At 45.1% G+C, this 14,723-nt stretch overlaps 3 protein-coding genes across 3 annotated transcripts in view; 1 reads left to right on the top strand and 2 right to left on the bottom strand.

Moving 5' to 3' along the window:
* LOC144683856 (sodium- and chloride-dependent neutral and basic amino acid transporter B(0+)-like) overlaps positions 1-14,723 on the top strand; it is a 435,158-nt gene that overhangs the window by 261,217 nt on the left and 159,218 nt on the right. The gene's annotated exons all lie outside the window — the stretch shown is intronic.
* The window catches only part of LOC144684041 (sodium- and chloride-dependent neutral and basic amino acid transporter B(0+)-like), an 86,491-nt gene that overhangs the window by 33,419 nt on the left and 38,349 nt on the right, over positions 1-14,723 (bottom strand). The window contains exon 8 of the mRNA XM_078547756.1: positions 1,204-1,432. Within this exon, the coding sequence (XP_078403882.1) occupies positions 1,204-1,432 (229 nt within the window). The remainder of the gene's footprint in view (positions 1-1,203; positions 1,433-14,723) is intronic.
* Positions 1-14,723, bottom strand: part of LOC144683854 (sodium- and chloride-dependent neutral and basic amino acid transporter B(0+)-like) — a 453,756-nt gene that overhangs the window by 421,516 nt on the left and 17,517 nt on the right. The gene's annotated exons all lie outside the window — the stretch shown is intronic.

The raw sequence follows: 14,723 nt of genomic DNA, 5'->3' as shown, positions 1-14,723 counted from the left end.
AGCCTTTAATTAACTTAGAATCCAAATTGTCATAATCTAACTCACTTTGCCCAGTATTTGGCCTGAGATGTTGTGACTTATTTCTATGCTGTCAATGCTGTAAAAGTTTCCATTTAATGCATCTGTTACTATTTTAACAGATCACTATTCTAATGGCCAGAAACTAGACAGGGATCATTTTACACATGGTTCTGGTTTTACAGTGAGGCTTCTAGAAAATGCACATGTGGATGGAGCCTATACCCACAGCTTACAACGTGGTCGATGTTAAGAAGCTGCATCAGTCTCTGAGGGTTGGGTTGGGCAACCCCTGAAGGTGGGAAGGCAAGAAACTGTAGTATCTGATCACCATAAGATGCTTTACTTCAGTGTCAGCTGTTGCTTAGTTGATAGCGCTCTCACCTCTGAGTCAGAAGGATTTGGGTTTAAGTCCCACTCTAGAGACTTGGCCAAAATAAAATGGTAACATTCCAGTGCAGTACTGAGGGAGTGCTGTACTTCCAGCTGTGCCGCCTTTTGGATGAGACATTAAAACAAGGCCCCACCTTTTTGCTCAGGAGGACACAAACATCTCACGGCACTATTTTGAAGAAGAGCGGAAGAGTTAACCCCAGTGTCCTGGCCAATATTTATCCCTCATTCAACATCACAAAAAACAGATTATTTGGCCATTATCATAGTTCTGTTTGTGGGAGCTTGCTGCATGCAAATTGGCAGACACACTTCCTACATTACAAAGGCAACAACATTTCAAAAGTGCTTCATTGGATGCAAAGTGGTCATGAAAGTTGCTGAATCAATGCAGGTCTTTCTTTCTGTTGTGACACAGGTACTATTGATCTCCCACTCAGGATGTGGCAGTAGATTGGAAACACAGGATTCAAAGCCCTGCACTATATTGTGTATTTCTAATGTTAATCAATTGTCCTGTGAGACCCTGTGACGATTCAAAGTTCTCACATTTAATGGAATATTTTCAACAAGTCTGTTAATCTCCAAACTTTCCAGTTTACTATTCAGTTCCAATCGTTGTCCGAAATAATAAAACCATCATCTAACTGTGTGGCATTTCAGAGCTTGAAATCACTTTCCACCAGAATTACTGCTGCAGATCCAAGTATTGATTATTGTGTCTGTACACCGGGACAATTGCAATTTCACATCTAACAATTGATTGATTTCAAAGAGATGGCTCTAATTTACCTGACTGTACAACCTCTGAAACAGGAACATCCTGTACGTGTGCCATGTGTCCAAGGACAGCGAAGATGACAAATCCAGCAAACACACTCGTAGCACAATTAACAGTGCACACAATGAAGGTATCTCTGTAACAGTTGTTGTGGAATTTGTTGTAGGATGACAGTGCTGTTAAACCTCCCATAGATATGGCAATAGAAAAGAAAATTTGTGTTGCAGCATCTTTCCAAACCTAGTAAAGAGGAAGTAGAATAGAATCAGTTAGCAGTAGGAGGTTTTACCTGAACTTATTCAATTATGATAGGTAAAACTGCATTAACAATGAGAGATATTGTTAGTACCACAGTTCAACAATGAGGTGAACAGATGAAGCTCTTTTAACCAATATTGTCTCCATTAAAAATTAGGGCCATCATTTTGTCTCCTAACCTAATATTTGCTGGCAAATTCCCTCAAGAAGCATCAATGTTTTTCACTGTCATGTTTTCCAGTGATGATTCAATTCTTTAATTACTGTGACCCAGTAGGCTCCTGTTTTTCTACAGCAATACCTTTCTTTAATTGTGATTGGCCATTTATGTGTTAAGTCACTATGTGGCAGATAATAATTATGTCACTAATCAATTAGCCCGCACACATAGATTGATAAGCTACATACTTAATAATTTTATGAGCAAATTTATTACAAGTTGCAAAAACAAAATGATGCAAAAAAATGTCAGTCATTGCATCTCACCCCGTTTTGCCTTATTTCATCCCATTAAATTTCATCTAATCCATATCTTGCCTGATACTTTCCCTTACCACTTAATGGCATCTCATCCACCCTGTCCTAGCTGATCCCATCTTGTTACATTCCACCTTAATCCCTTCTGTCTAACCCCATCCTGCCCTATCCAATCACTTCAACCTACCTCACTGAATTCCATTTCACCACATCCTCCCCTATCCAAGCCCATCATCTTTCGTCCATATTATCCATCATATCTTACCTTATCTCATTCACTTCCTTTTTATCATATCCTGCCCATCCTATCCGTCCATCTTTACCATCTCCTAAAACAAGTTGCCAGAAGTATTTAAAAAATGTTTGACCCACTAGTAATTGGTGGGAGGGTGTTGGTTACAGAACAAAGTCTTCGTAGTCTTCATTAGGTTAACTGCAAGTTTTTATTAACAAGTAGAACTATTTACAGTAAAGGGTACAGGCAAGGAACTATTTCCATGCTTAGGTCATTTCCCATCTCTGCTCAGCACCACACTGACCACTGGATCTGGGTCATGTGCCTTCTTACATGACTGTGTGGACAGTACTGTACTTAGTCCCACGTTAACCCTGTTATACTATACCTCCCCCCAAGTCTTTATCTAATGTATGTTGAGTTATACTAGTTTACTTCATGTCTTACATTTTTATCGGTCTCATAAATTTACATTGTTACAACATTATTACTATTACTACATTTTTGCTATTACTGTATTAGTATTATTATAACATTCTCACAAGCCCATCTCCCACCTTCAAGTCCTTGAATTTTCAGGTTCAGGCAGTGAACCTTATGACCTTTCCATGACTCATTCGCCATTCTGTCAGAGGTTTTTTAGGCTCTGGTGCTTCTGGTTCTTCCTGTTAACTTGGATGTTGGACTGATATTTCGGTATGTTTTCATTCTTTTTTTCCATTCTTTTGTGTTTATCCTCAATTGGTCGGTTCGGCTGTTGCGTTGATCGATGGTTGATGCTACTCTGACTCATTCCCTTGGGGTGGACGAACATCATATTAGCCTCCTTGTCACTTATTCTTCTTTGTTCATCATGTGGTTCAACTCGATGAATATGGATATTCATGTTTCAACAGTGGAACCTTCATTTCACAACTATTCCACAATGTTAGCCAAATTTTGAATTACTTTCTTCATTTCTAGTTGTTTTTCAAGCTTACGAATATTTCCAGTTGGCCCAGCAACTAATCAAGTAAGTTGAGTTGTCTTTGTCTAAGAGTTATCGGCGGAACTCTTGAATAAGCTTGACAAGTGTCAGCTGAGCACTCAGTTCTGTTTGGAATGTTTCTTGTCTGGTCACTGACTGCTGTTTGGACTCATCCGGTTCATTTGTTAGATCCTTGATGTGTTTCTTAAAACTCTCCTTATCTGCTGTGAAAGTCTAGATTTGCCCTTCCATACTATGCATCTCACCCATCATGTTGTTCAGGTTGGATCAGAGCTCAACAATTTTATCAGTTTTGGTTATTAATTCTGCATTCAAGCAACTGCTCTGATTCTTCAGCAATTCCTTCTCCTGTTCCAGACATTTCTCACGATGCTAACTGGAGATACTTGATGCTTGAAATTCACTAAATTTTGATTGAAGATCTATTTCTGTTGAATTTGTTTCTACGACCTCATAATTTAAGCATTTCAAGCCCTCTTTCAAGTGTATTATTTTATTTTAATTCATTCAAGGAATGTGGGCTCACTGGCTGGGCCAGCATTTATTGTCTATCCCCAATTGCCCTTCAGAAGGTGGTAATGAGCTGCCTTCTTTAACCCCTGCAGTCCCTGTGGTGTAGGTACACCCACAGTGCTGTTAGGGAGGGAGTTGATGGATTTTGACCCAGCAACAGTGAAGGAACGACGGTATATTTCCAAGTCTGGACGGTGACTGAGAAGGAGGGGAACTTCTTGGGGGGAACTTCCAGGTGGTGGTATTTCCAGGCATCTGCTGCCCTTGTCCTTCTAGATGGTAGCGGTCATGGGTTTGGAAGATGCTCTCTAAGGAGCCTTGGTGAGTTTCTGTGGTGCATCTTTAGATGGTACACACTGTTGCCACTGTGTGTCGGTGGTGGATGGAGTGAACGTTTGTTGATGGGGTGCCAATCAGGTGGGCTACTTTGTCGTGAATGATGGCAAGCTTCCTGAGTGTTGTTGGAGCTGCACTCATCCAGGCAAGTAGGGAGTATTCCATCACACTCTGGATTTGTGCCTCGTAGATGGTGGACAGGCTTTGAGGAGTTAGTAGGTGAGTTACTCACTGCAGGATTCCTAGCCACTGACTGGCTCTTGTAGCCACAGTATTTATATGGCTAGTCCAGTTTCTGGTCAATGGTAACCCCCAGGATGTTGATAGTGGGGGAATTTGGTGATGGTGGTGCCATTGAATGCCAAGGGGTGATGGTTAGATTCTCTCTTGTTGGAGGTGGTCATTGCCTGGCACTTCTGTGACACGAATATTACTTGCCTCTTATCAGCCCAAGCCTGGAAGTCATCCGGGTCTTGCTGCATTTGGACATGGACTGCTTCAGTATCTGAGGAGTTGCAAATGGTGCTGAACATTGTGCAATCATCAGCAAACATCCCCACTTCTGACCTTATGATGGAAGGAAGGTAATTGGTGAAGCAGGTGAAGATGGCTGGGCTGAGGACGCTACCCTGAGGAACTCCTGCATTGATGCCCTGAAGCTGAGATGACTGACCTCCAACAACCACAAACATCTTCCTTTGTGCTATCAGAGAGTTTTCCCCAATTGCAACTGACTTCAGTTTTGCTAGGGCTCCTTGATGCCACACTCGGTCAAATGCTGCCTTGATGTCAAGGGCAGTCGCTCTCAATTCACCTCGGGAGTTCAGCTCTTTTGTCCATGTTTGAACAAAACTATAATGAGGTCAGGAGCTGAGTGGCCCTGGCAGAACCCAAACTGGGCATCAGTGAGTAGGTTATTGCTAAGCAAGTACATCTTGATAGCACTGTTGATGACCCCTTCCATTACTTTACTGATGATTGAGGGTACACTGATGGGGCGGTAATTGGCCGGGTTGGATTTGTCCTGCTTTTTGTGAACAGGACATACCTCAGCAATTTTCCACATAGCCAGGTAGGTGCCAGTGTTGTAGCTGTACTGGAACATTTAGACTGAGGGTGTGGCAAGCTCTGGAGCACAAGCCTTCAGTGCTATTGCCGGAATATTGTCAGGCCCATTGCCTTTGCAGTATCCAATGCCTTCAGCTGTTTCTTGATATCACGTGGAGTGAATTGAAATTGGCTGAAACCTGGCTTCTTGATGCTGGGGACCTCCGGAGGAGACCAAGATGGATCATCCACTCAACATTTCTGGCTGAAGATTGTATCAAATGCTTCAGCCTTATCTTTTGTACTGACATGCTGGATTCCCCCATAATTAAGGATGAGGATATTGATGGATGTTCTTCTTCCAGTGAGTTGTTTAATTGTCCACCACCATTCGTAGCTGGAGGTGGCAGGACTGCAGAGCTTAGATCTGATCCATTGGTTGTGGAATCGCTTAGCTCTGCCTATCACTTGCTGCTTATGCTGTTTGGCATGCAAGTAGTCCTGTGTTATAGCTTCACCAGATTGACACCTCATTTTCAGGTATGCCTGGTGCTGTTCCTGGCATGCCCTCCTGCACTCTTTGTTGAACTAGGGTTGATCCCCTGTCTTGGTGGTAATGGTAGAGTGGGTGATATGCCGGGTAATGAGGTTGCAGATTGTAGTTGAGCATAATTCTGCTGCTGCCTCATGGTTGCCTAGATTTGAGTTGCTACCTCTGTTTGAGGTCTGTCCCATTTGGCACAGTGGTAGTGCCACACAACAAGATGGAAGGTATTCTCAAGGTTAAGATGGAACTTTGCCTCCACAAGGACTGTGCAGTGGTCACTTCTACTGATACTGTCATGGACAGATGCATGTGAGGCAGGCAGGTTGGTGAGGATGAGGTCAAGTGTGTTTTTTCCTCAAGTTGGTTCTCTCACCACCTGTCACAGACCCAGTCTAGCAGCTATGTCATTTAAGACTCAGCCAGCTTGATCAGTAGTAGTGCTATCAAGCCACTCTTGGCTATGGACATTGAAGTCCCCCACCCAGAGTACACTCTGTGCCCTTGCCACCCTCAGTGCTTCCTCCAAGTGGTGTTAAACATGAAGGAGCACTGATTCATCAGCTGTGTGGGTGGGCGGTAATCAACAAGAAGTTTCCTTATCCATGTTTGACCTGGTGCCATGAGACTTCATGGGGCCCAGAGTCCATGTTGAGGACTACCAGGGCCTCCCGATTGTATACCACTGTGCTGCCACCTCTGCTGGTTTTGTCCTACCGGTGGGGCAGGATATATGCAGGATGGTGATGGTGGTGTCTGGGACATTGCCTGTAAGATATGATTCCATGAAGGTGAGTATGTCAGGCTGTTGCTTGACTAGCCTCTGAGGCAGCTCTCCCAATTTTGGCACTAGCCCCCAGATGTTAGTAAGGAGGACTTTGCAGGGTTGACAGGGCTGAGATTGCCGTTGTCATTTCCAGTGCCTAGGTCGATTCTGGGTGGTCTGTCCGGTTTCATTCCTCTGAAGGTTTTTAGCAGTTGGATACAGCTGAGTGGCTTTCTAGGCCAACTCAGAGGGCATTTAGGAGTCAACTACATTGCTGTCGGTCTGGAGTCACAAGTAGGCCAGACCATGTAAGGGCAGCAGATTTCATTAGTGAACCAGATGGGCTTTTACGACAATCAACAATGATTGTCATTAGACTTTTAATTCCAGATTTTTATTGATTTCAAATTTCACCATCTGCTGTGGTGGGATTCGAACTTGGGTCCCCAGAGCATTACGCTGGGTCTCTGGATTACTGGTCCAGCGACAATACCACTGCCTCTCCGCCTTTCTGTGAGTAACGCTTCAGTGTTCTCATCTTTGTTTCTCCTTAACAAACTCATCTTTTGCACATGAAAACTGATTCTCTACACTGATCAGTTTTTCCTTGACAGAGTATAATTCCTCTGTGCCATCCTTTAAACTCACATTCTGTAATTTCAATTCTGCCAATTGTTTTTTTAAACACCCCATGCTATTTAGTGAGAAATTCTAACTTTGCTTGCCATTCAATGTTCTTGATTTTTGTCTCTTTGTATACCTCTTTGGAAATGTAACGATTTTCCAAGGTTACTTCCAAATGTGCAACCACCCCTTCAGTACTGCTGTCTCTTTCTTGGACCACTTGGCTTCTGCCTGGAATATTGAACATTCCTGAGTCTTCTCTGAAAACTCATTCGTCAGTTCTTTCAGAGTGGCATTAGATTTATTTTGTTCCACTTCATAATGCTTCAGAGGGGCAAATTCTGACCTAAGAGATCCTTGTGGCATGTGAAGGTCCTTCAAGAGATTTTCTTTTGCATTGTAAAGCTCAATTACTTCATCATGAGCTTTCTTCTAATTTACCAGAGTCTCATTGTGTTTGTTCTGCTGTTCTGCCATTCTGTTGCTCAAGGCTTTATTCCATCATGTTGCTGAAGCGCATGTACACTGTTTTTTTTAATCTGAGCTTGAATGACAACTAGCTGTTCTTTCAACTGTTTATTTTCTTGTTCAGCTCTTGTTTTCTCACTCTGCCTTTCAGTGTATTGTATTGTCACTACTGATCGCTCCAACACAGCTTTTTCTGAAGTAGCATTCAATGTCTTTCTTAACTCCTCGTGCTTTTCCAGGCGCAGGCATTGATTCTTCAAAGAGCCTTTCAAGGCCGCAACTTCTTTGAGTACCATTTTTGCCTGCTGTTGTGCCTGGCTGTACATCTGGTTGCATTTTCCCAATGCCCACTTTGACTTGCCAACCATGGAATTGAGGGTCATCATACCCTCCTGATACCTTTGTGACCAGGTAAGGAAATCTGTTTGTTCAGATCTTAAACAGTTTGGTTCATTGAAGGCTTTAGTTTATTGTGTGTTTTCAAAACTATATACTCAGATTGAGTCTTGTGCTTCAAATTTTCCAGTTCAGCTTTGTTATGAACATTTTCTGATTTTACTTCTGCTTTTTCTTGCTCTGCCTGTCGCAGAACTGTTTCCTTGTCATTCGCTACCAGCGATATTCCTTTGGGACTTCTGGAAAATTCCCTGCCTCTCTGATGTCTTTGGGTAGTTTGTTCGGATGCTGTCTTACCCTTTTATTGTTTTGCTGGGGGTATTCTATGTCTCCCCTCAGCTTGAAGATTAAAATATTCATCAAAGGCTATTAATAGTTCCTTGAGGCTGGCTGCAGATTCATCATTGTCTTGCATTAGGATAATCTGGCTCACAAGATCATCAAACCAATATAAAAAGGCAGCAATCTGTGGTTCCATTGATTTTTTACTGAGGCCTGATGTATTCTGGTAATGTGAAAAGTTGATTTTCAAGAATGCCACATTTCCCATCGGGTTTGGCCCTTGGATAAATACAAACTGATCTGGCAAGCTGGATTTTTGATCAATGATCATTAAATATTTTCCTGTAGTTCCAGCTTTAAATGTCATTGTCCTTTTAAGAATGCTTGTGGTGCAGTATCCGTTGTTTCTCCAAACATTTTACTCTGCATGGAAGCTTGAAAACAAGAAGTTTGGGCTATCTAGGGTGTTTTTAAATCATAGAATTGTGCTGGAAGGTGATTTCTTTTTGCTCTGCCCTCAGTTTTTTAAACTTTAGAGCTTTCTTTGGGTTTCTAGATGGCGCCGCCATTGACTCCGAGACAAAGGGATTTCCTGCGCTTGCCGGTTTTTGCAGGGTCCACAATATAGCAATGACACGTTTATTGAGGAAGACTCTTAGTAATGGCTGCCTGCTCGACTGTGTGCTGACTTCTTTCGTCCCGGAGTTTGCTACACCGAGCAACAAGGCATTCAAATTTAAAATTATGTTGCCAATTTCTGAGTTGGACAGTCATGAAGCGCCTGAGATTTAAAGAAATGAATGATTTTTTTCTTACCTTACGAATTCAGAGGCCACGTGTTGGGGCTCTGACTGGGGAACCACTTTTTCGTGATGGGCTTTCCTTCAATGCCGCCTCTGACACTGAATTTGGGAAAGGGTTCTCAAAACCAGCTGCAACCTGGAACTTTCAAAGATTTAAATCACCCTTGCAGGCCCTGTGGACTCTGCACCCTGAAGCTGGAGTTGCAAGAGAGATTCAATGGAGTCTTCTGCTGCAATAAAACTCTCTGCCTTTAGCTTCCAGGCCGTTTCCCTGGAGTGTTTTCTGGCAAAGTTTCTGGGCGTCCTCAGCTTCTGTTGGGAGCTTCTCTTATGTCAGAATTTTCATTAAAGTTTTTTCTTAGGGTGGGATTTTCCATTCCGGGCTTAAGTCCCGAGTGTGTTTCCTGCCACAAAGGCCAGTGGGAATTCGCACCAAATTGCGCAATGCTGGCCTAATTAATTATGAAGTCAGGAGGTGAGGCATGCTGGATGATGTGTGCACTGCTTTCATATCCAGGCACCATATGTGTGAGGTGGTGGCATTGTGGTATTGTCACTGGGCTAGTAATTCACAGACCAATTGTAATGCTCTTGGGACCCAGGTTTGAATCCCACCATTGAAGATGGTGGAATTTGAATTTAATCAATAAAAATCTGGAATTAAAAATCTAATGGTGACCATGAACCATTGTCAATTGTTGTAAAAACCCACCTGGTTCACTAATGCCCTTTAGTAATGTCCAAGGAATGCCGTCCTTACTTGTTCTGGCCTACATGTGATTCTTAGACCCACAGGAAAGTTGTTGACTCTTAAATGCCCTCTGAAATGGTCTAGAAACAACACAGTTGCATCAAACTGCTAGAAAGTCTATAAGGAACAAAACCAGACAGACCGCCCAACATCGACTTAGGCACCGGAAACGACAACGGCAATCTCAGCCCTGTCAGCCCTGCAAAGTCCTCCTCACTAACATCTGAGGGTTTGTGCCAAAATTGGGAGAGCTTCTTATAGACTAGTCACGCATCAACCTGACATAGTCATACTCATGGAATCATACCTTACAGATAATGTCCCAAACACCACCACCGCCATCTCTGGGTATGTCCTGTCCCAATGGCAAGACAGGCCCAGCAGAGGTGGTGGCACAGTGGTAAACAGTCAGGAGGGAATTGCCCGGGGAGCCTCAACATCGATTCCGGACCCCATGAAGTCTTATGTCATCAGGTCAAACATGGGCAAGGAAACCTCCTGATGATTACCACAAAACCCACACCCCTACCACCCTACTCCCCTCCACCCTCAGCAGATGAATCAGTACTATTCCATGTTGAATAACACTTAGAAGAAGAAATGAGGGTGGCAAGGGCATAGAATGTACTCTGGGTGGGGAAATTCAATGTCTATCACCCAGAGTGGCTCAGTAGTACCACTATTGTCCGAGCTGACCAAATCCTAAAGGACATAGCTGCTAGAGTGGGTCTGTGGCAGGTAGCAAGGGAACCAACAAGTGGGAAAAACATATTTGACCTCATCCTCTCCAACCTGCCTGCCGCAGATGCATCTGCCCATGACAGTGTCAGTTGGAGTGACCACTGCACAGATCTTGTGGAGATGACGTCCTGCCTTCACATTGAGGATATCTTCCATTGTGTTGTGTAGCACTACCACTGTGCTAAATGGGAGAGATTTTGAACAGATCTAGCAATTCAAGATTGGGCAACCATGAAGCACTGTGGGCCATCAGCAGCAGCAGAATTGTATTCAACCACAATCTGTAACCTCATGGCCCAGCATATCACACATTCTACCATTACCACCAACCCTGATTCAATGAAGAGTGCAGAGATGCTTGACAGGAGCAGCACCAGGAACACTTACAAATGAGGTGTCAACCTGTTGAAGCTACAGCACAGGGCTACTTGTGTGCTAAACAGCATAAGCAGCATGCAATAGTCAGAACTAAATGATCCCACAAACAATGGATCAGATCTAAGCTCTGCAGCCCTGCCACATCCAGTCATGAATGGTGTCAGACAATTAAACAACTCACTGGAGCGGAAGGCTCCACCAATATCGTCATCCTCAATGATGGGGGAGCCCAGAACATCAGTGCAAAAGATAAGGCTGAAGCATTTGCAACAACCTTTAGCCAGAAGTGCTGAGTGGATGATCTATCTTCTCCGGAGGTCCCCAGCAGCACAAATGCAAGTATTCAGCCAATTCGATTAACTCCACGTGATATCAAGAAACAGCTGAAGGCAATGAATACTGCAAAGGCTATGGGCCCTGACAATATTCCAGCAATAGTACTGAAGACTAATGCTCCAGAAATTGCTGCATCCCTAGCCAAGCTGTTCCAGTACAGCTACAATGCTGGCATCTACCCGGCTATGTGGAAAATTGCCCAGGTATATCCTGTACACAAAAAGCAGGACAAATCCAACCCGGCTAATTACCGCCACACCGCTTAGTCTCAATCATCAATAAAGTGGTAGAAGGAGTCATCAGCAGCAGTATTGAGCTGCACTTGCTTAGCAACAACCTGCTCACTGACGCTCAGTTTGGGTTCTGCAGGTCCACTCAGCTCCTGACCTCATTACAGCCTTGGATCAAACATGGACAAAAGAGCTGAACTCCAGAGGTGAAATGAGAATGACTGCCCTTGACATCGAGGCCGCTTTTGATGGTCTCAGGGAGGCCTAACAAAACTGGAGTCAATGGGAATCAGGGGGGAAACTCCACTGCTTGGAGTCATACCTAACACAAAGGAAGTTGGTTGTGGTTGTTGGGGATCAAACATCTCAGTTCCAGGACATCACTGCAGCAGTCCCTCAGGATAGTGTCCCAGGCCCAACCATCTTCAGCTGTTTCATCAATGACCTTCCTTCCATCATAAGGTCAGAAGTGAGGATGTTCACTGATGACTGCACAACATTCAACACCATTCACGGCTCCTCAGATTGAAGCAGTCCAAGTCCGAATGCAGCAAGACCTGGACAATATCCAGGCTTGGGGTGACAAGTGGCAAGTAACATTCGTGCCACAGAAGTGCCAGGCAATGACCATCTCCAACAAGAGGGAATCCAACCATCCCTCCTTGATATTCAATGGCATTATCATCGCTGAATCCCGACTATCAACATTCTGGGGGTTATCATTGACCAGAAACTTTCCAAAAGCAGACATTTAAATATTGTGGCTACAAAAGCAGGTCAGAGGCTCGGGACTCTGCGGCGAGTAACTCACCTCCTAATTCCCCAAAGCCTGTTCACCATCTACAAGGAAAAAGTCAGGAGAATGATGGAATACTTTTCACTTGCCTGGATGAGTGCAGTTTCAGCAACTCTCAAGAACCTTGACACTGTCCAGACAAAGCAATCCTCTTGAATGGCACCCCGTCCACAAACATTCACTCCCTTCACCACCAACGCACAGTAGCAGCAGTGTGCACCATCTACAAGATGCACAGCATAAACTCGCCAAATCTCCTTCGGCAGTGCCTTCCAAACACACAACCACTGCCATCTAGAAAGACAAGGGCAGCAGACACATGGGAACACCACCATCTGGAAGTTCCCCTCCAGGTCTCTCACCATCCTGACTTGGAAATATATCGCCATTCCTTCACTATCGCTGGGTCAAAATCCTGGAACTCCCACCCTAACAGCAGTGTGGGTGTACCTACACTGCATGGACTAAGCAGTTCAAGAAGGCAGCTCATCACCACCTTCTCAAGGGCAATTAAGGATGGGCAATAAATGCTGGCCTAGCCAGTGATGCCCACATCCCATAAATGAATATTAAAAATAATTAAAAGGCACCTGGACATCAACTTCTTTGTCACGTACCCACTGTTGAGGGAGGTGATGACCCGCCCATCCCAGGGAGTTCCACCCCCAGATCCAGAGACGCTTTCCTCAATGTGCTGCTGAATGGAGTGGAGGCCAAGAGGGACCCCGAGGACTGAAGCAGGATTCCGAACCATATGACCAACCTTGCTTGGGTAGAAGTCACCAGGGTGGTCAGTGCCCTCAGTCTCCATCCAGTAAGGGTCCATGCATAATGTAGTCACATAGAAACCTAAGGGCCATGTGTTCCTCCATGTTGGAGGCAGCTTAAGAAGTCACCTGTTCTCTCCTCTCTCACTCAAATGCGCCAGCAGGCAGAGGGGAAGGCCAGCATAGAAAGCCCTGTCCAGCAGGTCCTCCAGCCCACAGAGGACCCAGGACATTGGGGAAGAAGAAGAAAATGCACCTGTAGAGACATCATAGCAGTCACCTGCACCCTCCACCAATGCAGAGACACACACTTCAGTGGGTACGAGATGTAGTCCAGGCAGAGTCTCACATTGTGGTGGTCACCACACAGACATGTGTCTGCATCAGAAGGTCAGCCAAGCTCACCGGCACTCGGAGGACTGCTGGGGAAGAGGCACCTGCGACGTCCAAGTCGGATGATGAGCTTTTGGAATGGGCCCTGCCCGAGATGCTGGGGAAACTGAAAGAGGTGGGGGAACATCAGACAGAGGTGTCGGAGGCTCTCAGCAGAGTGGCACATGAGGAGGAGGAGTCCATCCGTCTGCTCTCTGTTGAAGCAGTTCCGAGCTGTGGGTGCATGGAGGTCTCCATGGAGAGGATGGCGGGCGCAATGGAAACTGTCATCCAGCAGAATGCCCAGTTTTTGTCAGAGATGTGTGCAGACCTGCACTCCATCGCTGTAGCCATGGGTGAGGTTGTGCAGTGGCTATGTGAGGGGGTCCTCGACCTCCAACCTGGTGCCCCTTCCCCTCAAGTAGTTAGGCAGAGCCGTCGGGCTCCAAAGGGAGTGGGAGCAGCTGTTGTGCACATCTGGGACATCCACTCAGGACTCTCTGAGAGTCTTTCGGAATCCCCGTTGCCTGTGATCCCTTCAGCTTCCTCCTCTGTGAACTCTGAGGGGGAAGCTGGCCCATAGTAGAACAGGCAAAGTAAGCCAGGGCCTTCCAAACCTCAGATCTCCAGAGGATGCCCTCCAAGGTCATCCAAGACAACAAGGCAAACTGGAAGAAATGGCAGGGAACGCAAGATTAGGAAGTTATGATTTCACATGTGGTTGCACAGTTGCGCTATGAGTAGACCTCTATGACTCTATTGAAAGGGTGGTAGAGGCAGAAACCCTCATAACATTTAAGAAGTATTTGGATGTGCACTTGCGATGCCACTAGGCTATGGGCCCAGTGCTGGAAAATTGGATTAGAATAGTTAGGTAATTGTTTGACCAGCGCAGACTCGATGGGCCGAAGGGCCTTTTTCTGTGCTGTAGACCTCTATGACTCAGTGCTAATTTTCTTACACTTTTGGAAATAGACAGCATTTTAATGAGGTCTGCTTTGGTTTAATTATGATTCGTAGTAGTTAAGCCTATGCACATCCACACTGCCCATCTTCAGGCTGGGTCTATGTCCCCCTGGAATCATACATGTGCAGGGAGGCAGTGATCTTTGCCAGGGCCCTTATGAGCAATGTGCAAGGAGCCTCCAGTGCACGCTGAGCCTTTGCCCTTCACGTGCTTATCTATTGAAATACCTTAGCATTGTCAGTACTGGGTTCCCCTTCAGTTGTCCAGTTGAGCTGCCCTGCCAATCCACCCAGTGACCCAACTTCCATGCAGCATCTCGAGATCTCCATCTCCAGGCTCTAGATAGTCACAAGTGGCCATAATGCGTATGGCATTTCAGGTTGAGTCCAACACCTTCCAACCTCCCCCTGTGACCCACACCCCCCACCGCCTACACAACAATTGACCCTCCTGGTG

The sequence above is a fragment of the Cetorhinus maximus genome, chromosome 8 (genome assembly GCF_964194155.1).
Source record: "Cetorhinus maximus chromosome 8, sCetMax3.hap1.1, whole genome shotgun sequence".
Lineage (NCBI taxonomy): Eukaryota > Metazoa > Chordata > Chondrichthyes > Lamniformes > Cetorhinidae > Cetorhinus > Cetorhinus maximus.
The sequence above is the reverse complement of the archived record's forward strand: the minus strand, read 5'-3'. Positions and strand labels throughout refer to the sequence as shown.